This window comes from Bos grunniens, chromosome 7, assembly GCF_055505025.1.
Source record: "Bos grunniens cultivar Pamir isolate PY7600 chromosome 7, Bosgru_T2T1.0, whole genome shotgun sequence".
Lineage (NCBI taxonomy): Eukaryota > Metazoa > Chordata > Mammalia > Artiodactyla > Bovidae > Bos > Bos grunniens.
This window is the reverse complement of record NC_141171.1, coordinates 61,455,991-61,478,510: the sequence shown is the minus strand read 5'-3', so window position 1 is coordinate 61,478,510 and position 22,520 is coordinate 61,455,991. Positions and strand designations below refer to the sequence as shown.

General features: G+C 51.6%; 1 protein-coding gene across 3 annotated transcripts; it reads right to left on the bottom strand.

The window, feature by feature from the left end:
• On the bottom strand, positions 1-17,867 carry CDX1 (caudal type homeobox 1). 3 transcript variants are annotated; one of them, XM_086412431.1, is made up of 3 exons: positions 17,330-17,867; positions 2,505-2,650; positions 1-1,694 (listed from the first exon to the last, which is right to left on the bottom strand). In XM_086412431.1, exons 1-3 carry the CDS (start codon positions 17,772-17,774, stop codon positions 1,488-1,490), a joined length of 798 nt encoding a protein of 265 aa, XP_086268557.1. In that variant the 5' UTR covers positions 17,775-17,867; the 3' UTR covers positions 1-1,487. The 3 variants fall into 3 exon arrangements, 2 of the variants coding, with proteins under 2 accessions (XP_086268557.1, XP_086268558.1); XM_086412432.1 differs by lacking the exon at positions 17,330-17,867 and adding an exon at positions 3,190-3,313; XR_015167737.1 differs by lacking the exons at positions 1-1,694; positions 17,330-17,867 and adding an exon at positions 2,980-3,317 and having other exon boundaries at positions 2,517-2,650.
• Between the last annotated feature and the right edge of the window lie 4,653 nt (positions 17,868-22,520).

Genomic DNA, 22,520 nt, shown 5'->3' with positions numbered 1-22,520 from the left:
GGCAGGCAGACTGCACACAGTTTTTATGGCTGGGCCACCTCCCAGAACAGTAAACAGAGGGGCAGGCAGCTGGCACTGGATCCCTCTAGGGAGTGAAGGCCCCAGGCAACAGACTCCTCTCCACCTCTGAAAGGGAGCTGACAATATCAGGAGTTTCTAAAAAGTAGACTTTCAAGCTTATGTTGCTCATAATCTTTTTTTTTTTTTTAACCATTCCTCCGTCTTGGCTTGACAACACCCACTAGTCCTATAGGCCTCACTTCAAACATCCCCTTCTCCAGGAAGCCTTCCAGATCCTCCAAGATAAGCTGGGAGCTCTTTCTGGACTCCCTGGATGCTCTGCTCCCCTGATACCTAAAGCATAGCTCAGACTGGGAATTCTGGGGGCAAGGACTGTGCATTCCCCAGGTCCAGCCATGCCTGGCACGTGGGAGTACCCAACGAATGTCATCTGTTAAAAGAAATCCCTGAGTATTTTAAAAATTCAAAAGACTGAAAGACTGAATCTGATGATTCTGCTTACAAAATGGACTTAAAATTTGACATAGTCTCATAGACTTACTCTAATGATGTAGTGTTTTGATCTTTCAAATGTGTTTTAAAGGTGACCTTGTTGTATGCCTGCAGAGACTAGGAGGGACTATGCAGTTGCTGTTTCCTTTCATGCTATTTATAATGATTTTTATACATTTTTAAAAAGAGAAAAAAAAAGTTTATTCTTGAAGCTGCATCCAAGAGATTCCATTCTCTGTGCAACACACTTGCCCAGTTGTGAGGTCTGTTTGGTTCAGAGAAAGTCCTCTGGGGGCTCTCTGAGGCGTGGTCCCCAAGGGACAGCCTGGTGGGGTGGTAGAAACTTGGTAGGGTAGACTCTGCCCCTGTGTCCCCTGCAGGGGCCTCCCCACAATCTGGAAATCCCACTGAGAATGGGTGTGAGGGGATATGCTGTGTAGCTCAGACAGGATGGTCATCTCTTGCCCAGGCTCAATCCTGAGGGCTTTGTACTTTGCATCCCGCAAGGAGAGGGTTCGAGGCATGTGATGATGGGGGCAGGTAGACGTGAGCCTGCAGGAAAAGGCAGGCTGGCACCCTTCCCTTGGACCCCCTCAGGTCATGGTCTGCAAGCCATCTTCCCTGGATTCCATCTCCTTTCTCCAGGAGTCTGGTCCCTACAACAGCCTCCCACCTTTGAGCCTATGGAGGAGGAGCTAGATCCTCCTCATCTTGCCTCCTGGGAATTAAGACTTCCCACCCCAGGCACCCTTATCCCCCTGAGGCCTAGAACACCAAAGTGGGAAAAGGTCCTATTCAACAGGTTCACTGCACGGTTGGGCCCAGGGGATGCAGGGAATAGGTGGGTGATTTGTCCAGGGTTACTCAGAAGGTCAGTGGTATGGCTTGGGACTCAGACTCCTGGGCCCCCACAGGAGCCACATTCCCAGCACCTGAGTCCTCAAGGCCCCCAGCCCACAAGGCTGGTCAGGGGGCTATGGCAGATATTCCTCCTTGACAGGCACTGGGGAGGAGGCACCCAGGAGGCTAGCAGAGCTGGGGCACAGGCCCGCCAGGGGTGGCCCTGCTGGGGTGGAGGTGATGTCATGGGCTGGTGGGGGTGGCTGTGGAGGCTGCTGCTGCTGCTTCTTCTTATTCACTTTGCGCTCCTTGGCCCGCCGGTTTTGGAACCAGATCTTCACCTGTGGGGTCAGAGAACAGAGATGGGGCAGAAGGTGTGGAGACTGAATGACAGAGCAAGAGGAAGAGAGAGGGCAGTGGAGCTCTTGTTTCTTGATGTGGCATTTGGGGCTTCCCTCCGGCTCCAGCTACCCCAACTGTTCATGTACCGTGAACATGTTCTCCCTTTCTGGAACCTGTTACCCTGCCTTTTATTTTTTTTTGAAGTACCTGTAATATTTTTTTTATTCTGCCCAGCAAAATATAGGAGTTGCAGCTGTTCCTCCATCCTTTTACTTTATTTTTTAATTTTTATTTATTTTTAATTAGAAGATATTGGTTTACAATGTTGTGTTGGTTTCTGCTGTGCAACAACATGAGTCAGTCATAAGTATACATATATCCCCTCCCTTTTGAGCCTCCCTCCCACCCCCACACCCACCCCTCCACCCCTGCTCCTTTACTCTTAAGACAACTTTTTCTGTAACCCTCTTCCTCTCCATCTTCCAAAGCCATACTCTAACACCCTTCCTCCAGGAAGCCCTCCCTGTCCTCCCTGTGATTGCTCCCTCCTCTGGATTTAAACAGCACTGATCAAAGCCTGCTGTAGCCTAGAATTAATCAGACCCCCTATCCCTGTATTGGTGCCCAGGGATATTGGGTTTTATTGGCCAGGGGATTCATGGCAGCAGCTCTGTTTCTGTTGTGTTGTATGACCATGGCCAGGAGAAAACCTCTCTGTTCTCCCTTGACTGAGCTCCATAATCTGCCTGGTAGCCTGGAGGTCAGACTCGCAGTACTGCTCCTGTGGCTGAAGTAGGGGCCCTACACACCTGCCGTTCAGTGAGCCCCAGGTTGGCGGCCAGCTCTGATTTCCGCCGGATGGTGATGTAACGGCTGTAGTGGAACTCCTTCTCCAGCTCCAGGCGCTGGTGGTCGGTATAGACCACCCGGTATTTGTCCTTGGTCCGAGTCTTACCTGAGAAGCAGAAGTGCCAAGAGGAGAGATGAGTGGGGAGAGGAGCCTGCAGAAGGCCAAGGCAGGGCTCCCAGGAGGAGGGGCAATCCAGGACCCCCGAAGAAGAACGCTGAGAGAGTAACAATCAGGCTTGGAGACTTCCAACCTGGGAGTCAAGCACCGTTCTTACGCCCATCTGGGGCCCCTAACACTGAGAGAGAGGCTTCCTCAATGGTTCAGCAGGCAAAGTATCTGCCTGTAATGCAGGAGATGCAGGGAATGTGGGTTCAATCCCTGGGTCAGAAAGATCCCCTGGAGGAGAGCATGGTAACCCACTCCAGTAGTCTTGCCTGGAGAATCCCACGGACAGAGGAGCCTGACAGGCTACAGTCCATGGGATCGCAGAGTTGGACACGACTGAGCGACTGAGCACAAGGCTCAGAGACAGGATACAACTTGCCCAGAGTTACCCAGCAAGCTGCAGGTGGAGTTGGGGTTTCCGCCAGGTCTGCTGACCCAGAGCCCTACTCTGACTGCCAGGCCCACCAGCTTTTATGCACCAGTTCCCAGGTGTGGCTGCACAACAGACACATGGGGAACTCGGGAAAAGCACAGCTTCCAGAGCGTCACTGAGCATGTCAACTCGAAAGCCTTGGGTGGAATCTGCATTTTTCACAAGCTCCCCAGGTGGTTCTAATTCGGGGATCCTTGGAGGAACACCTGGCAGCAGGGGTAGGTTGAGATAGAGACATCAGCTGCTCTTCTCTCCTGTGGTGGAGAGAGCAGGAAGGGCCGCCACAGCCAGAGGCTGGAAGCAGGAAGCTTTCAGGAACTGCCCTAGGGTATATGCTCCTCACTTCCTGTTGAATGCCTGTTGGTTGCTGGCCAAACAATCAGACAGAAAGTATTGGGACTGCTGGTTGTTCCCCAGGACTTGTCAGGTTCCTCAAAAGACCCTGGTTCTAGACGCGAAGTCCTGAGCTGGGGCTGCACCCAGGGGGCTGATCTGCTTGGAGCCATTCGCGCTCCAGCCTGAGCCCAGACACACAGCAGGAGTGCTCAGGCCAGCCCACAGATATTTACCGAGTTCCTGCTGTGGGCCAAGTCCCGGGTACAGCAGGGAGCAGAATTAAAAGTCCCTGCCCTCCTGAAGCTTAGGTTCTAGTGGAGGGAGATGAGTAAAAATAAAAAAATATGAAAATTATTTGATATGTTAATTGATGAAAAGTATTTCAGAGAAAAAAGAAGGACTGGGAATTTAGGGAGGAGAGAGGCTATGATTTTGAACAGAGTGGTCCATGAAGGCCTTACCTTGAAGGGGAGCTTGAGCAAAGATCTAAAGGAAGTGAGGGAAAGAGCAATGCAGCTGTCTGGGGAAGAGGTGCCCAAGCAGAGGGAACAGTAGGTGCAGAGGCCCTGAGTAGGGGACGTGCCTGCTGTCTGAAGAGGGAGGAACACTGAGAAGGCTGGTGCGCCCAGGATGCAGTAAGCAGGGGGGTGGGCAGGTCATGCGAGGCCCACAGGCCATGGAAAGGACTCTGGGTTTTGCTCTGTCTGGGACAGGAGCCATTACAGGGTTTTGAGCAGAGGAGACATGAGATTTGATATAGGTTTTAAGATGCCTCTTAAGATGCCTCTGGCTGCTGCATAGAGAACAGACTGGTGAGAAAGGGGAAGTGTGGGGAGACCTGCCATAACTCAGGAGAAAGAAGGTGGTAGCTTGGCTTCCACATAAGACTCAGCCTTGGACCAGGAACTGCATGGGTTAATGTCAGGGATCTCTTTCAGGCTGGGATCAGAGGTCTGTCTGGAGAGACTATTAACGAGTCATGCTTGGCCTGGGCTGCTGTGAGGGCCTGACTCAATACCAGTGTCCTTTTGTAAGAAACTGAGCACGTGGCTATGACCAGGAGGCACATGTAAGCATTTCCAGACTCGCCCCTGCATCCCACCAGGGCATGGCCAGTCTGCATAACCATCGACCTCTCCCACTTCACCCAGATGCCCCCCCAACAACCTGACCTTCATCTCCGTGGTCCCAGCTCTGGGCCTAACTGTCCCTCAGCACCCCTGTGCTAACCACCCCCCAACACTGTTCCAGCCTCCGCCTTCCCCACCCAGCCCACACAGCTTGGCAGGACAGTGCTGGGCTCCCCAAGAGCCAAGTGGTTTGTGGAGAACAGGAGACAGCAGATGTTCCTGGGCTCTTTCCCTTGAGTTTCCTGCCAGAGCAGCAGAACCACACTGGACTCTTCCACAATCACTGACCTCAGCCCATTGCCCGACACAGCACGAGACAGCCTCGGCCCTCAGCCAGGCCTAACCCAGGAAAGGGACCAGGGAGTGGCTGCCGAGGCCTTGGCTCCAGATGGGGCCCCTTCTTGACCTAGAAAATTCAATGCCAGCTCAAAAACAATTCTGCCTAATGCCACCACCGCTGGAACCCAGCAGATCTCTGAACCCACAGCCCCGCTGGGTTCACTGGGCCAAAGCCAGAAAGGGTCATGGAAGTTCAGTCTCCTCCCACATTATAGATGAAGATACTGACGTTCAGAATGGTTATACAGCAGCCAGAGGTCCAAATAAGAGAGGCCTTGTGAGTTCTTTTAGTTCAAACTCCCTGTACATTCAGGGTTACTGAAGCCCCAGGCAGTTACCAGGCCTGCAGCTCCTGTTGTGGTGCGTAGCTCCTCACCCCACCAGATTTGGGGTCCACAGAGCCTGCTATATAGCCCTCTAAGCATTGGCAATAGAAGCTCAAATGGCAGGCCCATCGTCCACTTGTATTTCTGGAAGAGAGGGTCCAGACCATGGTGAGGGCAGATCCCCAAAGTCCTGGCTGGGCCTGGATGGCCCTCAGGTTGAAAATGCCAAAAAGATTCACTTTTGGGAGTGGGGGGAGGAGGCTTCCTGCCCACCCAGACCTCAGCCTGAGAGACTATAAAGACACCCTTTTCCTCAGGCATCCAACCCTTACTCCTATCCTCCCTGATGAGCAAGTGGGGATCCATTACACCCATTTCATATATGAGGGAAATCAAAGCTCAGAGAAGGGCACTTGCTGAGGGTCATCCTGCATGGTAGTGGTATCAATCTGGGCTCAGGTTTCCTGACCTCCAGCCTGGGCTCTTTCCCCCAACTCTGGGGGCATCAGGAACTAGACAAGAGATGGGGTTCTGGCTGCATAGTTACTCCTCTCTGTGTAGCTGCACCTCTAGCAAGGCTGCCAGTGAAGACCCAGGACCTGTTACAGCCTCCTGGATCCAAGAGAGGGGCTGGTGGGCTCAGGAACACACAGACCAACTTCTATCTGGGGAAGTTGCTCAAAGCACAAAATTTATTGCTGAGAAAATGGCTCTGCCAAAGAACCAAATGTTTGAAATCATACTGTGTGGTCCAGGAACCAGAAAGTCCCATCTGCTGGCCAGAGGGTGATAATGGGAATGTCCTCCTTGGAGCCCAACTTGGTGATCTCAGCCTCATTTAACATGCACATGCCCTTTGACTCCTGAATCCCTCTTCCAGGGAGTGATCCCACAGAAAACTGCCCAGAGAGGTACTGTTTCAGATAGTACAAAAGTTAAGAACCATGTACATGTCTATGAGTCAGGACTAGTTAATAAGAGAGGGTACATCCATGGAGAGGATCATTAGGCAGTCATTAAGAAGAAATTATAAAGCTCTATATGTGCCAACGTGGAGCAATTTCTAAAAACATTACGTTTTTTAAACGGCAAAATGGTGTGAAAAGTATGTTACTATTTTCGTATAAAAATGGAACACACACACACACACGCACTCGAACATGTTTGTGCACCCACGGAGTTCTTTCTGTAAGAATACACAGGAAGCCAGTATCGGGGCTGCCTGGAGAAGGGACTGAAGCCTGGGGAGCCACAGGGAAGAGGGAGTCTTTGGGGTATTTGCATTTTTACCCTCTGAAGATGTGAATTTGTATTTTTAATGACAATCAGGCGCCCTGGGCTCCAGTCCCAACTCTGGGCCAGAACTCCCCACTGCTGTGAGCAACCCTCCTTTCCCCTCCTGTTATCACCAGTGCCACCCTGGGGGCCCAGAAGGGAGGGAGCAGGGAGGTACGTGACAGCGGTGGGGCAGGGAGAGCGCCCAGGATGAATGATTTACAGGCCTTTGGGACACTGGGCCTAAGAGGGAAGTCCGGACTCCTGTAACAGGTGTCTGATGGGGGCCAGGCCACTCCCAGTCACCTAATGAATAACCCTCTGGGCCAGATGCCAGGGCACGTAGGTGGGAGAGAGGGTGGGAGTCCCCCCACCAGCTCTTAGGGGTGAAGCATGAGAGGAGAAGAGGCTTGGATAACTCTCCAAATGAGAGTCTTTCTCTCTTCTCTGGTTGTAGGATGCTAGGAACGGTCCATCCATATGCATCAGGCTGCCATAGAGGTTAGCAAGCTCCCCACCCCTAAAGCGTGCACAGCAGAGGCCCTGGGAAGTTCCAGGCTAAATGTCCTGACTCCTGACCAGCAGCCTCAAATGCCTGAGGAAACTTTTAAAAGCACAGATTCTGGCCCAGAAGTTCAGACTCAGGGGCACTAAAATTGGGCTTGGGGATTTGATACTTGAATAGCTCTCCAGGTGACCGTGACATGTGGTTGTTTGAGCAGGCAGACCTCTAGGGCTTGCTGTCCAGCTTCTCACTGGCTGGGTTCTGAGTCTCATGTTCTGTATCTACAAAATGGCAATAATTATTCTAATAACAGCCAATATGTCCATGTGTCAAGAACTTTGTATACATCTCTCAACAACCTATGAAGCTGTGCAGGTGTTAGCCCCAGTTTACAGATGAGAACACTGAGGCCCAGCAAGGTCTGCACATCTGAGGGTGGGACCTGGCCCAGGTCTGTCTGGTTTTAGAAACAGCACTAGAACCTATCACCCAGTGTAAGGTCTCCCATAATTAACTCCCACCCTGAGTATTTAGGGGATCACTTGAGATGGACGGATGAATGATGCCTAGCATATACCGAACACATGCAGGGAAAGGTAGATCCTAATGATTTCCATGGTGGGATAACCACATGGCAGGGATGCTGGGAAATGGATCTAAGCAATGGATTGTATGTTGGATGAGACCATTTATTTATAAGGTCCCTTCCAACTTGGAAACATGAAGTTCCCAATGTTTGTTGATGCTCTGATTATATTTGTTATTATTGCTGAAAGAATTCTAAGACTGATTTCCCTGAGAGTCTAGAAACAAAGTCTGCCCAGCTGGAGGGTGCGGGCAGGAGCCTGGCGGTCTGCAGTGGGGCCTCCTCATCCAGCCTGGGCCAGGCAAGGACAGAGTTCAGCCTCTGCCCCCAGGGCGGGGTTGGTGGCTCCCAGAAAATCAAGTGGCCTCTGGGTCAGCACTTCCTTTGACCTCTTCCTGCTGGGACTGTGGCCCTGAGGGATGACACTGCCAGCTCTGGCCCTCAGAGCTTGGAACACAAATCCATGACCCCTCTCTGTGTGGTCCAATCCCACTGGCCATACATCAAAATCCCCCACACCCAACAGACATACACAGACACAGAGAAATGCACACAGGCAGGCATGGATGCTTGTTAAAAATACATATTCACAAGCTCTCAGGCCTGTTGTGTCCTGGTCTCTCTGCCATCTTTAACAAGCTTACGGGAGGGGATTCTGAATCACCAGCTGAATTAAGTATGTCCCGGTGCTGTGCCACCTGTGTGGCCATAAGTAAGTCCCTTCTCCCCTCTGGGCCTGTTTCTCCTATGCAGCAGAAGGTTGGGTGTCAGCTCCCAGGGCCCTGTAGATTCTGAACTTCTCTGTAGCTCTGAGCCCATGGGCCCAGGTCTGCATCCTTAGCTAATGGATTTAACAAGTGGTTGAACTTCTTTGGGCTTCCCTTCCCCCTGGGGAGCAGAATGGATATGAAAGCAGTTTGCAAAGGGCAAAGAGCTATGGAGACAACAAGCTGGACTGAGCTATTTGTAGAAGCGGATGTTGGAGGGATCCCTTGGGAGAAGGAGGAATGCCGCCTGATGGGGGCCCTCAGGGCAAACAACATTGCCTGGGGGTGGGGAGGTCTGGCTGGGCCACCAGCTGGACATGTGAGGTTCTGCTTGGAACCATTCCCCCATGTGTATGACCAGTGGGTGGACTTCTGTTGCCCAGTTCCATGATGGATAGATATCCTCCCCGGGCCATGAGGCTCTCTATTGGGCCCATGATTAGTTCTTGTTTTGGCTGGTTTGCCAGTCCTAGCTGCTCTAGCACGAGTCCTCATTCACTCCTGCTCATTCCTGGAGCAGGAGTGAGGCTAGCATGGCTGTGGGAGTGAGATGAGAGGATGGCCAGACCAGCCACACTCTGGGGCCCTGCAGGTTTAGGCGGCTTCTCCACCCCACTGTCACCCCCCTTCCTAGGCACCAAGCTCAGTCAGCACCGCCCTTCCTCCTCCCCAGCTGCCTCTGCATCTTCCCCTCACCTATCTTCTTCAATGAGGTCCCCAATCTGACTCGGCTATGGGAGGCAGTAAAGAGGACAGAAAGTTCATAGTCAAATAGACCTGATGGTTCTAACCCGGCCTGGCCATGGGCTAGCAGTGGGAACCCAGGCAAGTCACGGAACATTTCTGAATCCCATTACTCATCAGTGAAATGAGGACAGGAATGCCTCCTTCAGACATGGAAGCTGTGGAGAGTAGATGTGCTCATGTATTTAACAAGATATTAAAAAAGCTATCTGTGACAGTGGAGAAAAAGAAAGAGGGGAAGGAAGGAGGGGGGATAAGAGGGAAAGGACGAGGAGGAGCAGGGGGAAGAAGATGATGATGCAGAGACAAAAAGATGATGACTGCAGGGACAAAAGAGGCCAGAGAATCCTCAGTGGAGAATAAAGGGCACATCAGGAATGGATTACCGTGCTGGGAACTCTGGAGAGGAATTTTCCTGCGCTGTCCCATATGATAGCTACTAGCCACATCTGGCTGCCTAAATTAAAATTAATTAAATAGAATTAAAAATTCAGTGTTTTAGTCATGCTAGCCATATAGCAAGTGCTCAGTGGACACATGTAGCTAATGGCTACCACACTGGACAGTATAGATACAGAGCCGTCATTACAGGAAGTTCTATTGGACAACACAGCTAGACCAAACTCCCAGCAAAGTCCAGATGCCCACACCCTCGTAGCATATACCTAACCCGACTGCTTGGACTATCTGCAAAGCAGCCTGTCCTTGCACTCATCACCCAGTTATATTCTTCCTAGGATTTTCCACAAGGGGCACCAGAAATAGGGGGCACCTTTGGCCTAGAACAGCCCTTCTGAGAGTTACCAGCAGCAACTGCATCCCTCTGTCTTCTGGGCTGAACAACCTGCAGCCTCTCAATCGTCTCCTGGTGGAGTTTCCAGGCCTCTGCCCTACCCTGGCCATCCTTCTCTGGTCTGGAGGTGAGGTCCCTGCCTAATTGTCCGCAGGTGTGGGTCCTAAAGAATCATATCTGGGGCAGAGGTGCAGGGAGGGAGGGGCTGTGGACCCCAGCCCTTTTCATGCTCACCGAGGGACCTTAGCAAATCCCTTCCCCTTGGTTCCTGGCTGCCTACATGCTCCATGATGGCAGAGACCATGCATCTTGCTCATTTGGTTCTACAACTGTTCCAGACACACACAGTGAGTACTTGATGAATCCTTGTTAAACTTAACACAGACTCACTGCTTCCTGGCCTTCTCCTCACAGTAAATGGCCCCTCTCCTCCAGCCACTCAGGCCAAAAGCCTAGGTGGCAATTTCCCCGCTCCCCACATCCCATCCATCAGCTGGTTGGCTTAACCTCCAAAGGACATCCTTCTGTCTAACTCCACTGTCTGCATAGCCTTAGTCACAGCCACTACTCTAATAGAGAAATGTGTTGTTCTGGGGTCAAAAACACTTGCATTTGAAAAATAGTGAGTACTCAATGGATGGTAGTGCATATTATTATTACTATGGGAAGTGCTTGGTACTTATTTGTTAAATGGTTCATTCCCACTTTCAAGGGTGGGGGGTAGATTAAAAACAAACCAGCATAAGAAATAGTTACAAACTGTGATTAGTGTGAAGGAAAGGAAGTGTTGAGCTCAGAGCATAACCTCACACCTCTTACAGTTATTATGATTAAGATGTGGGGGCGGGTGGCAGGGGGTAGAGAGCCTACTTTATTTAGCTTGAGGAAAGTGTCCTGGAGAAGATGACATCTAAGCCAAGATCTGATGGTTGAGAAGGAGGTCTCTATGTCACCAATGGGGAAGAATATCCCAGGAAGACAGGAGAGCATGTGCAAAGGCCCTAAAGCAGAGAGAGTAGCAACAGAGGGCCAGACCCCCAAGGGACCCCTTGTGCCTTGCCCTGGCAGGAATCCCCAGCACCTAGCAGAAGAGAAGAAAGACTCAGAGACTAGCACCACCCGCCTGCCTCATGAATGAATGAGAAAAGGCACAAGAGGAGGCTGAAAAGGCTAGCAGGGTTTTGAGCCCTAGGGTAAGGGGCTTGGATTTGACTTTGAGAGCAATGGGAAGACATGGGAGCCTGGAGGGTCAGTCTTGGCGTCCAATGATGCCTGTTCCCTCTCTGTTGATGCTAAGGGGTCTTTGTGGGGGCACCCCTATAAGGCTGAGGGGCAAGTATGGCAGGGGAGGGCTTAGCCTCTTAACATGGTGATGGACCTGACTCCAGACATATATGTTGTTTCCAGGTCCCAAAAACTCTGGGACAGAAACTTGAGAGGCATCTCATTAAGATAATTCCCACCAATAAGAGAGGCTTGCTGCTAATAAAGCTGTTTTGGTCCTTCAGAACAACTCCCCAAACTCTCAGCAGCAATATCTGCAAAGTGGGGGGAAAACACCCAACCAAAAAAAGCCTTCTGCCACCTTCTAACTGGGTCATTCCCCCCTTCCCAGCTACATCTGAAAGACGAGGTGGCGAATGGAGCTTCTGCCTGGAGAACCGGTTTTAAACAGCCTGCTGTGCCCATCCTCCCACTTCAGTCTCTTACAGCTCATCACTGACTGGCCTCCTTTTCCCCACCTGGACTGGAATGCACATGGGGAGGGGGGCTTGGGCTCCCATTCTGAGTGTGTTGCTTCATCTGATAGATGGTCATCGGGCTGCAGAGGCTAGGTTTGAACCCTGGGCAGCAGCAAACGTGGCCATGTGAGCTTTGGCAAGTCACTTTACCTTCTCTGAGCCTCATTAACTCTATCTGTAAAAATGAAGCTAATAATAGATCCTCACACCTCTTACAGCTATTATGAGACTTACATGAGTTCACCCATGCAGAGTTTTTGACACAGTGCCTGGCACGTGGTAGAGACTCAGCCGATGTCACAGTTATTAGCTTTATCATGAGCTCCTATTATGTGCAAGGCATGATGAGAAGGATGAGACTGACTAGGACAGTTCCTTGAGGGGATAACAGATGGCAGATGGCAGAGATCAACAAGACAGTCAGTGATAAATGTTCAAAAAGGATCTGATACAGTGCTTGGAGGGGAGGGAACCAAGGAGGGCTTCCTAGAGGAGGTGGCCTTGGAGAAGCAGCATTTGACCTGGTAAAGATACAGGAGGGCAGTTCAGGTCAAGAAACCCACGCTAGAGAGGCAGGGAGTATGAGGTGTGTGCTCTCATGTACCTGCTAATGACAGGTGGAGATGGTCACAGGCACCAGTACACTGAGTACCTACTGTATGCCAGGCTCAGGGATGTGTTTTACAGGAACCATTGCCTCAAGGTGTAATCCTGCTATAATCTTGATATCACAGTGGAAGAAGCTGAGGCTTAGAGAAATGATCCACATCAATTTGACTGCAGCTGATGCAGCTTCTAACAGAAACACAATTTCAGGCTTGAGGCACTGAAGCTGGACTCTTAACCATCCCAGGTAAGCATTTCTGTATCTCAACAAACTAATGGGAAAGTGGCTTCAAGAGTGGGTTGGGGCTGGTTCTCAAAAGGACTCTGAAATGGGGCTGGATTTTCATTACAGCAATCGAATGGTATAAAACAAAAGGGCAATTCCATGGCAGTGGGGAGCCATGGGATGCTCTTGAGCAGGGGATGAGCTTTGAGAAGGTAAATCCAGTAGTGGTTTAGAACAGTGGCCCCCCAACCTTTTTGGCACCAGGGACTGGTTTTATGGAAGACAGTTTTTCCAAGTATGGGGGTGGGGGATAGTTCAGGTGGTAATGTGAACAATGGGGAATGGCAGATGAAGCTTTGCTTGCTCACCCACCGCTCACTTCCTGCTGTGCCACCCATTCCTAACAGGCCACACACCAGTACCAGGGGGTTGGAGACCCCTGGTTTAGAGGACATCAAGGTCAGAGCTGACTCATTTGAAAAGACCCTGATGCTAGGAAAGATTGAGGGCGGGAGGAGAAGGAGACGACAGAGGATGAGATGGTTGGATGGCATCACTGACTCAATGGACATGGGTTTGGGTGGACTCCGGGAGTTGGTGACAGACAGGGAGGCCTGGCATCCTGCGGTTCATGGGGTCACAAAGATTTGGACATGACTGAGTGACTGAACTGAACTGAGGGCAGTAGGGGGGCTTCCCAGGTGGCTCAGTGGTAAAGCATCTGCCTGCCAATGCAGGAGACACTGGCAATGCAGGTTCGATCCATGGGTCAGGAAGATCCCCTGGAGGAGGAAATGGCAACCCATTCTAGTATGTTTTCCTGGAAAATCCCATGGACAGGGGAGCCTGGTGGGCTACAGCCCATGGAATTGCAAAGAGTTGGATACAACTTAGCGACTAAACAGCAGGAGCAGCAGCAGCAGCAGGGTATTGGGGAGAGGCTGAAGGTAAGAGGCCAGGTTGGTGGCTGTGGCAATGGGCCAAGGGAGAAGGCCTGGAACGTAGTTGGGGGAGGAGGGTTCATCCCCTCCATGGGCCTCAGTTTCTCCATCTGATAGCTGAAGAGGTTGGACCAAGATCCAAACCCTGCTACAAAAGTCTTATCATCTGAGTGGGCATGACCCTACTTGTATGGGACTTTAGCCACGCCAATGGGCCATTAACCTGTGAAAAACTATTTATTGATACTGCATCAGAGACTGAACCTTTGACAGAGGATGATTCCTAAATAAAATATTTATAGTTAAAAGGGGAAGACAAAAAAGAACAGAGCCACTTGCAGTCATTTCCCATCCTGGCCTCAGTCAAGTGACAGTCATCACTCAGAACTGGCTAATATTTTGTTTATGGACAACATAATAGCCTCTCTTGCACCTTCCCAAGCTTTGTTGCCCTCTCCTTAGGTAAAACTGGCATCTTAGTCCCAGCCTCAGCTCCGCCAATTCCCCAGGTAAGAATAGAGTACTGACCATCCGTGGAACAGGGAGAAAGGGGCAACCAGGCTTCCACCACTGGCATGAGCGGCTCAGCTGGACAGTCGTGGGTCCCATCTCCAGGTTGAGATCTTATCTCTCCCCGCTTCTCCCAGAGCTCTCTTACTGTCCCTCACACACTTGCCCTGTTCATTCATTCATCAGAAAATATTGAGCACCTACTAAATGCCACACACGGAGCTGGGTGCCTGGAATGCAGTGAAGTGAAAGTCACTCAGTCGTGTCTGACTCTTTGCAAGCCCATGGAATTCACCAGGCCAGAACTGTGGAGTGGTAGTCTTTCCCTTCTCCAGGGAATCTTCTCAACCCAGGGATTGAACCCAGGTCACCCACATTGTAGGCATATTCTTTACCAGCTGAGCCGCAAGGGAAGCCCATCCCTTCTCCAGCAGATCTTCCTGACCCAGGAATTGAACCAGGGTCTCCTGCATTGCAGGCAGATTCTTTACCACTTGAGCTATCAGGGAAACACAGTCATGGGTCAAATAAACATGGTTCTGGACTTCATGGGAGTTTACCTTGGTGGGTAGGTGTGGGAATAGACACCACACAAACACAAAGTAAGTTAACGTTCTGAAGGAAACAAGGCAAAGATTATCAACGGGTATGTGGGGGAGGCACTGACTTCAGAACATCATGGAAGACCTCTCTGAGGAAGTGGCCATGAAGCTAAGTAAGACCTGAAAGGTAAGACAGCTTGCAAAGAATTTTCCTGGAAGAGGGAATACAGCAAATGTATAAGACCTGCCTGTAGCAGCACATATAGCTAGGCCTCAGGAAGAAGTGTAAATTTTGCCCTAAATATAATGGGAAGCCATCAGAAAATTTTTAACTGACTCATCCAACATATACCCCAGCCCAGCCTCCACCTGTGTGAAACTAGAACATTCCCTTACAATCTCCAGCCTTCAGTTTCCCATATGTATGTCTGGTCTCTAACTGTCCAGTCAGATATTCTGGAACGCTAGAAGCACAGAAGGCAAGGAAGGAGCAGGAAGGATACCATCAGATCGGGGGCCAGCAGCACTGGGGTGGGGGGGTGGGGGGGATGGCATGCACTGACCTTCCCTCTGCTGTCCCAGACAACAGCGTAACCCAGGAAACACCCCTGGAGACCCCACATCTTCATTCCCCAGAGGGACGAACTGAGGCCAAAGAGGAGAGGGGCTTGGCCTCTCTCTCAGGGAGGGTCTGTAACCTCCATTCAGTTCTGCCCCCGCCTCAAGAACACTGGTCAGATTCAGACTCCACCTGAGTGGACAGGCAGCAGCTTCTAGCTTCCAAAAGGCAGAGTGGTTCTTGCCTGGCTCCAGGGGTGGCCACTTTCCTTGGGAACCCCCAAACCTCCCTTGGCCCGCCTTTCTACTTTCTGGGAGTGAGGGTGAAAGAATGTTTGCCTTTGGGCAGAGTTACTCCTAGGCCTCCAATGTGCCCAGGGCAACAGTTTCCAGATGACTTTCGAGACCCGAGCCAAACTGGGTTTGGCAGCTCCAGTGCCCAGAGAGCCAGGATTTGCCTGACATCACACAGCCTGGAAGCTCCTCAGGGCTCCTGCCAGTCCTCTGACCGCCACAGGCCCCTGGAGAACCTCCCCGTCCATCTCCATAGTTGGCTGATGAGCAGGAAGTAGCAACTACAATAAAGGAGCAGGACAAGTGGACTTTCTTCTTCAGAGAACAGACACAGAACCGCAGGACCCCAAGTGTCAGTGGCCCCAGACACTTTGTCTCATATAATCTAAGGTAAAATTCTCAACTGAGGTTTATGGATAAAGCTTCTAGGGGCCTTTGGAACCCCTGAAATTGTCTGCCCAGTTAGGAAACACTTTTTCTTTTTTCCTAGGGAGAACATTTATGCTTTCCACCACATTTTTCAAAGGAGTTCTTTTGTAACTCAAACAAATGTATAAGACCCTTCTCGCTCATGTCACAGGTGGTAAAACTGAGACCTAGAAAAGATGGCTGATTTAAGGGACTCTGTTGAGAGCATTAGAGCACAGGCTTGGTCACATCCCAGCCTCACCACGTACTGGTTACAACAGTATAACTATATTTGCCCTACTTTGTCATCTCTCTATGCCATAGTTTCTTCATCTTGAAAATGGGGGTGATAATAGTCCCCACGATAAAGTTATAAGGATGAAAAGATCTTAGGTCAGCGCCTGCTGCGTTAGTAGGTGCTCTGTAAGAATTAACTGTTATTATTTAGCCACAGAGACAAGTGGTACAGCTGCAGCAGAAACCTCAGTCTTCTGAGGCCTCTGGAGGCAGGTAGGAGGTTCTGTGTTCTGGGGACTCTCAAGGAGGTGGTACAGTTGCAGCCAGACCTGTAGCTGCTGATCACCCCCTCCGCAGCATCTGCCCCAGGATGAGCTGTCCGTGTGGGGGGGACGTGGGGGTGAAGAGGAGGGGGGAGGTGGGGAAGGCCCAGGCTCACTCCCAGCTGGGGGAAGGGGAGGAGGGGCTGGACATCAAAGGGTGGGCAGGCCAACTTCCCGCCCCTAAGGCCAGGTGGCCTTTGTCAGGACAGGCCAAACATAGTCAGGACAATGGGGTATCATGTTCACTTTCCGGCCGACAGGAGTCACTACCGAGCCAAGGCCCAGCCTGTTACATGACAAAGGGGGGACCTATAAAGAGGTCAGGCCGCCCCTTATTAAAGCCGAGCCTTTGTCCTGCCCTCTCCCCAGCCTTTGAAGAGGGTGGATCGGAGAGGCCTGCCTGGGGGCAGGAGGTTCACAGGCTCAGGAGCCAAACAGCAGCCACCTTCCCAACTGCTGCTGCTGTCCCCTCCCCCAGGGTCAAGAGTTCAGGGAGAGCCCTGGGATGGTAAGGTAGGGACCCTCAACCACCACCAATCTAACCAAAGAAGGCTCTTTTTTAGCCCAAAGGATATGACCCACCAATCTCTTCATTATATGGATAGGGGACTGAGACCTGGAAAGTGACTCGTGTGTGTGCACACATACTGCATGTCCCGAGGCTGGGATAGGGGTGCAAGGAACAGATGACCACCTGGACCAGTGCTGCCTTAGTTTACCCAGGGATAAAGGTCTGGGGACCTGTGTTTAGTTCCTACAGGGCGTCTTTCTTCATTGCTTGGGTCTCAGTTTCCCTACCTACAGGGAAAGACAGGTTGTGCTTTCCAGTGCTCTGGCAGGCCGGGATTCAGAAGGGGGAAACTGAGAGAACAGCCTCCAGGGAGAGTGGACGGGGGCCACGTTCTGGAACCCAAGCAGGGCCACGGCAGAGGTCAGACAGCACCTGCTGGCGCCCAAGGGAACCATTCGGAGGCCCAGAGCGAGAGAGGGATCCTTACCGCTGCCACCGCCGCCTCCAGCCGCCACACTGCGCCGCATCCACTCGTAGGGTGTCCGCCTTTGCGCTCCGGGTGAGGAAGGAGTGCCTGGGCCGCCGAGGGGCTGCGCCAGGAGACCCGGGCCAGGCCCCGGGGGCGTGGGCACCGCGCCAAAGTCCGGAGGGGGCCCGAATGCCAGCGGGGCCGGGCTGGCGGTGGGACCCGTGGGGCCCGGGCCGTAGGCGGCAGCCCATTCGTCCTTGGGCGCAGAGAAGGGCGCACTCCAGGCTGCAGGGGGCACGGGGCCCGGCTCCACGTGAGAGTAGCCGGTGAAATCTGGGTACTGCGGGGGTCCAGGGGGTGGGGGCGGAGGGCCGTAGGCTTGTGGGCCCAGGCTGAGACTAGCGGGCCTGGCGGGGCCGGGGTACACGGGGGAATCCTTGTCCAGAACATAGCCCACGTACATGGTGGCCGCGAGGCCGCCCGCGCATGCTGGGCCCTGGAGCCGCCGCAGCCGGCTGCCCCGACGAGCGACTGCACACCTGAACTCCCAGCCCTGCTGCCGCCCGCCCCACCCAGGCCTTTTATAGCTCCGGGCCGCCTGCCGCCCCAGCCGAGGCGGGTTTGCATTTCAAAGCGGGGGGAGCCTCCAGGCCGCGAATCAAAGGGGGAAACCCGTCGGGGGCGGGGGGTTCAAAAGGAGACAAATTGCCGCCCCAAGCGGGAGGTGGACTCTGGGGCCAGAGAGGGTGGGGGCGCGGAGGGCGCATCCCGGCGAGCATCGAGGCATCACTAGGTATGGGAGCCTCCTGCAAGGCCCCGGCCTAGCGGCCTTGGGGGCTAGTCCTCCCCGCGGCCTTGTCCTCCTTGCCGCCACACCGACCTCTCCGCAACCCCATTGTACAGGTGAAGAAAAGGGATCTGAGTGGTGGTAGTGGGGCGAATGCGGGTTAGCGCCACACAACCGCACCCGGCCTGTGGCGCAGTCGGTAGGGACCAGTTTGAGGTGAAAGGGAGGAACCGCTGACTTCAAACAGGGTTCTCGTCTTTAAGGTAGCGGGTCCTTAATCTTTTTTTTTGGGGGGGGGAGGGGTCACGACCCCTCTTAGTCTCTCCTGAAAGCTGTGGATGTTTTTCCCCTGGGGGAAAATGCACATATGCACATACACGAGTCTGCAAACAGTTGGGGAGTTCACCTGAGTTGGCTCTCCGGAGGAAGTTCTTAGAGAAGTCGGGTAGGAGCATTCTTTTACAGATATTCTAGGGAACCTTTCACAATTCTCTTGACAACCCCCTCCCTCCTCCCCATCCCTGCCTTCATTTTAATGAGAAGTTTCCAATATACACAGAAGTAGAATTGTAGAGTGACTCACTATAGACCCATCATGAGCTTCAACCATTATCAAGATTCTGCCACACTTATTTAACTGACTCGCCTCCCTTTTCTTGCTAAAGTATTTTAAAACAAATTTCAAACATCGTGTCATTTTATCCCTACATACTTTAGCAGGCATCTCTAAAACACATGGACATTTTCTTACATAATATGCCATTATCAAACCTAACAAAATTAACGCAAATTTCTGTGTATTATCTAATACCCATTCACATTCAGAGTATTTCAATTGATTTTTAAAATGTCTTTTTAATAGTTGGTTTATCCTAAAGCTCTAATCCATTTATTATTAGAGCTAGGGACCTCTTGGATTTTAAATGTTTCATGCATCTCCCCCCATCCTATCCAATTAAAGACTGTCAAACATTTCAGAGATATGATGAGGGGGACGGGGTGAGGGTAAAGAGTTGAGAGGCCATTAGTGAACTGAGAGTGGGAAGTGAAACTGAGGGTTTGGGGGAAGGATTCATGAAGAACAGGGCTCTGGATCAGAAGGCCTGTAAAAACCTCTTATGGGGTTTGATCCTCCAGTGTTTCCTGGGAGCCCCCTAAATGTGCAGGGACCTGTGGCCCCGAAGGTGGAATCAGAGTCTTATCTATCCAGCCTGTCCCTCTCTTGAGTTGCCACACTAGCCAGGGCAGGTCAGCATCATTTCAGGACTAGATAGATATGTCAGGATGAGGATATAGTTCACAGGGCCCAGTGCAAAATGATAATGTGAGATCCCTTGTTCAAAACTCATTTTAAATTTCAAGATGGTGGCCGCAGAGCGCACAAGCAAGCACGGCACCCTTCTAAACACTGGGCCCTGAGTGACTGCATGGGTCTCAGCCATGAAGCTGTCTTGGTCAGAATCTTGTTCTTCTGAGACTCTGATGGATACCATAACCGAGTGAGCGACAGTAAGCCCAGGATGCCCTTTCCTGCTTGGAGGAGCTCTTTTCATTGTACAGTGGGAAGCACCAACACCCAGAAAGGAAAGGGGTTGTGCCCAAGTCTATGCAGCAAAATGAATGCTGTTCATGGAAGAGAGGAAAGAGGGCTTCCTGGTTTGTGGCTGACATGGATGAGCTCACTACAGCCTCAGCAGGGAAGGTCAGGAAGTGGACATGTGGGGATGGTTTGATCAGAAGCCATCTGAACCCAGGACCCAGTCTTTCAAGGGGTTGGACCCAATCTTTCAAGGGGTTGGTGAGATACTGGGGAGTACACAGAGAAGGGAGAAGAGACCCAAGAGGACGGGGCTCTGTTCTCTGAGCTGGTGTAACCAGCGCTGCTTAGACTGGACTGGAGGAAGAAAAGACCTGGAGGGTGGCCTGAAGGTATGAGTTTGAGGAAGGAAACAGGGCAGACCTAAGACCTGAGAGAGAAAGCTGCAGGCACAGACGTAGATTTCAACCCACCCATAGTAAAGTGCTCTCTAAAGGGCCATCTGTCATGAAAGGGCTGTTGTGAGAGAGAGAGTGAGTTCACCGCCACAGAAGGTAGGACAAGTGATTGTTGGAGGTCCCCAGTCAGGGATGCTGCTTACAGGATGCCTATCCTGGAAAGTAAGAAAGTTGATGCCCTCTAGGTACCCTCTGATTCCAAGAATATGTTACCTCAGAGCTAGATGGAAGGCTTAAAATTTGGGAGTAGGTATAGGAATTCATCGGAGAAGGCAATGGCATCCCACTCCAGTACTTTGCCTGGAAAATACCATGGATGGAGGAGCCTGTTAGGCTGCAGTCCATGGGGTCGCTAAGAGTCAGACACGACTGAGCAACTTCACTTTCACTTTTCAGTTTCATGCATTGGAGAAGGAAATGGCAACCCACTCCAGTGTTCTTGCCTGGAGAATCCCAGGGACGGGGGAGCCTGGTGGGCTGCCGTCTATGGGATCGCACAGAGTCGGACACGACTGAAGTGACTTAGCAGCAGCAGCAGCATAGGAATTCATTTGTTCCTGTAATCCTATGTTTGGTGTTAGTTAGTTGCTAAGTTGTATCCAACTCTTGTGACCTCATGGACTGAGCCTGCCAGGCTTCTCTGTCCATACAATTTCCCAAGCAAAAATACTGGAGTGGATTGCCATTTCCTTCTTCAGGGGATCTTCCCTATCCAGGGATTGAACCTGGGTCTCCTGTATTGCAGGCAATCTCCTGCGTTGCAGGCAGTTCATATGTTCGGAAAATGTGTATTAACACTCCTCCTTTATGCCGACATTGTGTTAGGTACTAGGTGAGGCTCTGTCCCTGGGGTGCTTACAGAATGGGAAGGGAGAGAAGCAGGTATGAATCAAATGATCACAAATAAGGGTAAAATTACATTTTGGAGAGGGCCAGGAATCCAGAGAGTACTCCCAAGGGAAGGAGACTTGGAAGTCTTGCAAGAGGATGTGACATATGAGTCAGGGCCCTGGGGAGCAGGAAAGGGCACTGTGGGCAGAGGGACAGTGTGAGCAGAGGGGTTGATGCTGGGGATACGTAGTCTTCCAGAACTGAAAGACTGATTTGGAGTTCAGTGATGGTGGTGGGGGCAAGAGATGAGTGTGGGGAGAGACAGAGCAAGGCTTGGCAGAACAAGCTTGATGAGGGATATGGGAGGTTGTTATCAAGGGTTTTGCATGGTGGGAAGGGGGCTATGGCTGGTGTGTGGAGAATGAGCCAGAGCAGAGGCGGGAAGCCCAAGAGCTACAAGGAAGCTGGGCAGGGGTCCAGGAGTGATGAAGTGTTCAGGACTTGGGTGGTGGCTGAGGGAGGGGGGACTTGCCAGGCAAAGCAGGGACTATTTCTCTAGCCAGGGAGAGAGCAGAGTCAGGGAGGCCTGAGGCCTGGGGTTGGGAGTGGGTGGGGATGAGGGGAGGGCTCCGTGGCCCCCTTCATTGCCATCCTCTCCCAGGGTGGAGGCAGGAGGTGCCTACCCCTCCACAGACATCTCCTGGAGAGGCCTCTACCCATCTTTCTGTCACCCCTTCTTGGACCTGTTCTTTCCTGAGCCCTGGGGACTGGTGGGACAAACTGGCCTCATTTGCTGGATGAGGAAAGAAAGCAGAAAACATGGAGAGGTCTAGGTGTCTGGCCAAAGTTACACATGGCTGGGCACAAAAGCTGGCTGCCTTTCTTGCTGCCCAGCCCAAGTACCCAAGGGCTTCTCAGCCAGCCCGGCGGATCCTCCAACTCACTCCTTTTACAGATAGAGAAACTGAGGCCCAGAAGCCTAAAGAAAGAAAGGATTTTTTTCCAGGTTCCCTCAGCAAGTCAGTGCTGTACTGGAATCAGACCCAGGTCTTCTGATGCCCAGCTCAGCACCCTTTTCTTAATCTTTCTGAGGTTGCAGTGTTTACTCTTTCACCTGTGCTGAAATAATAATAACAATAGATCATTATTTATTGAGCATTAATAAATAATGCATAATAAATATAAATAAGTAAATAATCAGTAAATAATAATATAAAGCATCATTATTTACTGAGTGCCAGGCATCATGCCAAGTTGTTTGCATGTATTAATCTCATTTCATCCTCACACAACCCAGTAAGGTAGGGTCATTGTTATCCCCAGTTTGATTTGCAGATGAAGCAGCTAGAGCTCAGAGAAGTGAAGTTACCTGCCTGAGCCCACACAGCAGGTCAGGGGCTTGTCTGGAAGTTTCTCTTTCCTCTCCAGCTGAGCTGCCTGGAAGGATAGTGAGCCTGTATGTGCCTCTCCTTCCCACCCAGGATTTTGCCTAAACAAATACCTAGTTCTTCTTCCTCCTCTGGCTTCCTCATGCAAAAGAGCCTCAGCTACCCCCCACCCTCACCCCTATGTGGACCCCTGAATCAGAGACCTAAA

Coding starts and splice junctions, on each gene's coding strand:
- CDX1 (XM_086412431.1), bottom strand. CDS start 17,774: ATGTACGTGGGCTATGTTCTGGACAAGGATTCCCCCGTGTACCCCGGC. Junction 2,651..17,329: donor TGGAGGCGGCGGTGGCAGCG/GTAAGGATCCCT, acceptor TCTGCTTCTCAG/GTAAGACTCGGACCAAGGAC. Junction 1,695..2,504: donor TGGGGCTCACTGAACGGCAG/GTGTGTAGGGCC, acceptor CTGACCCCACAG/GTGAAGATCTGGTTCCAAAA.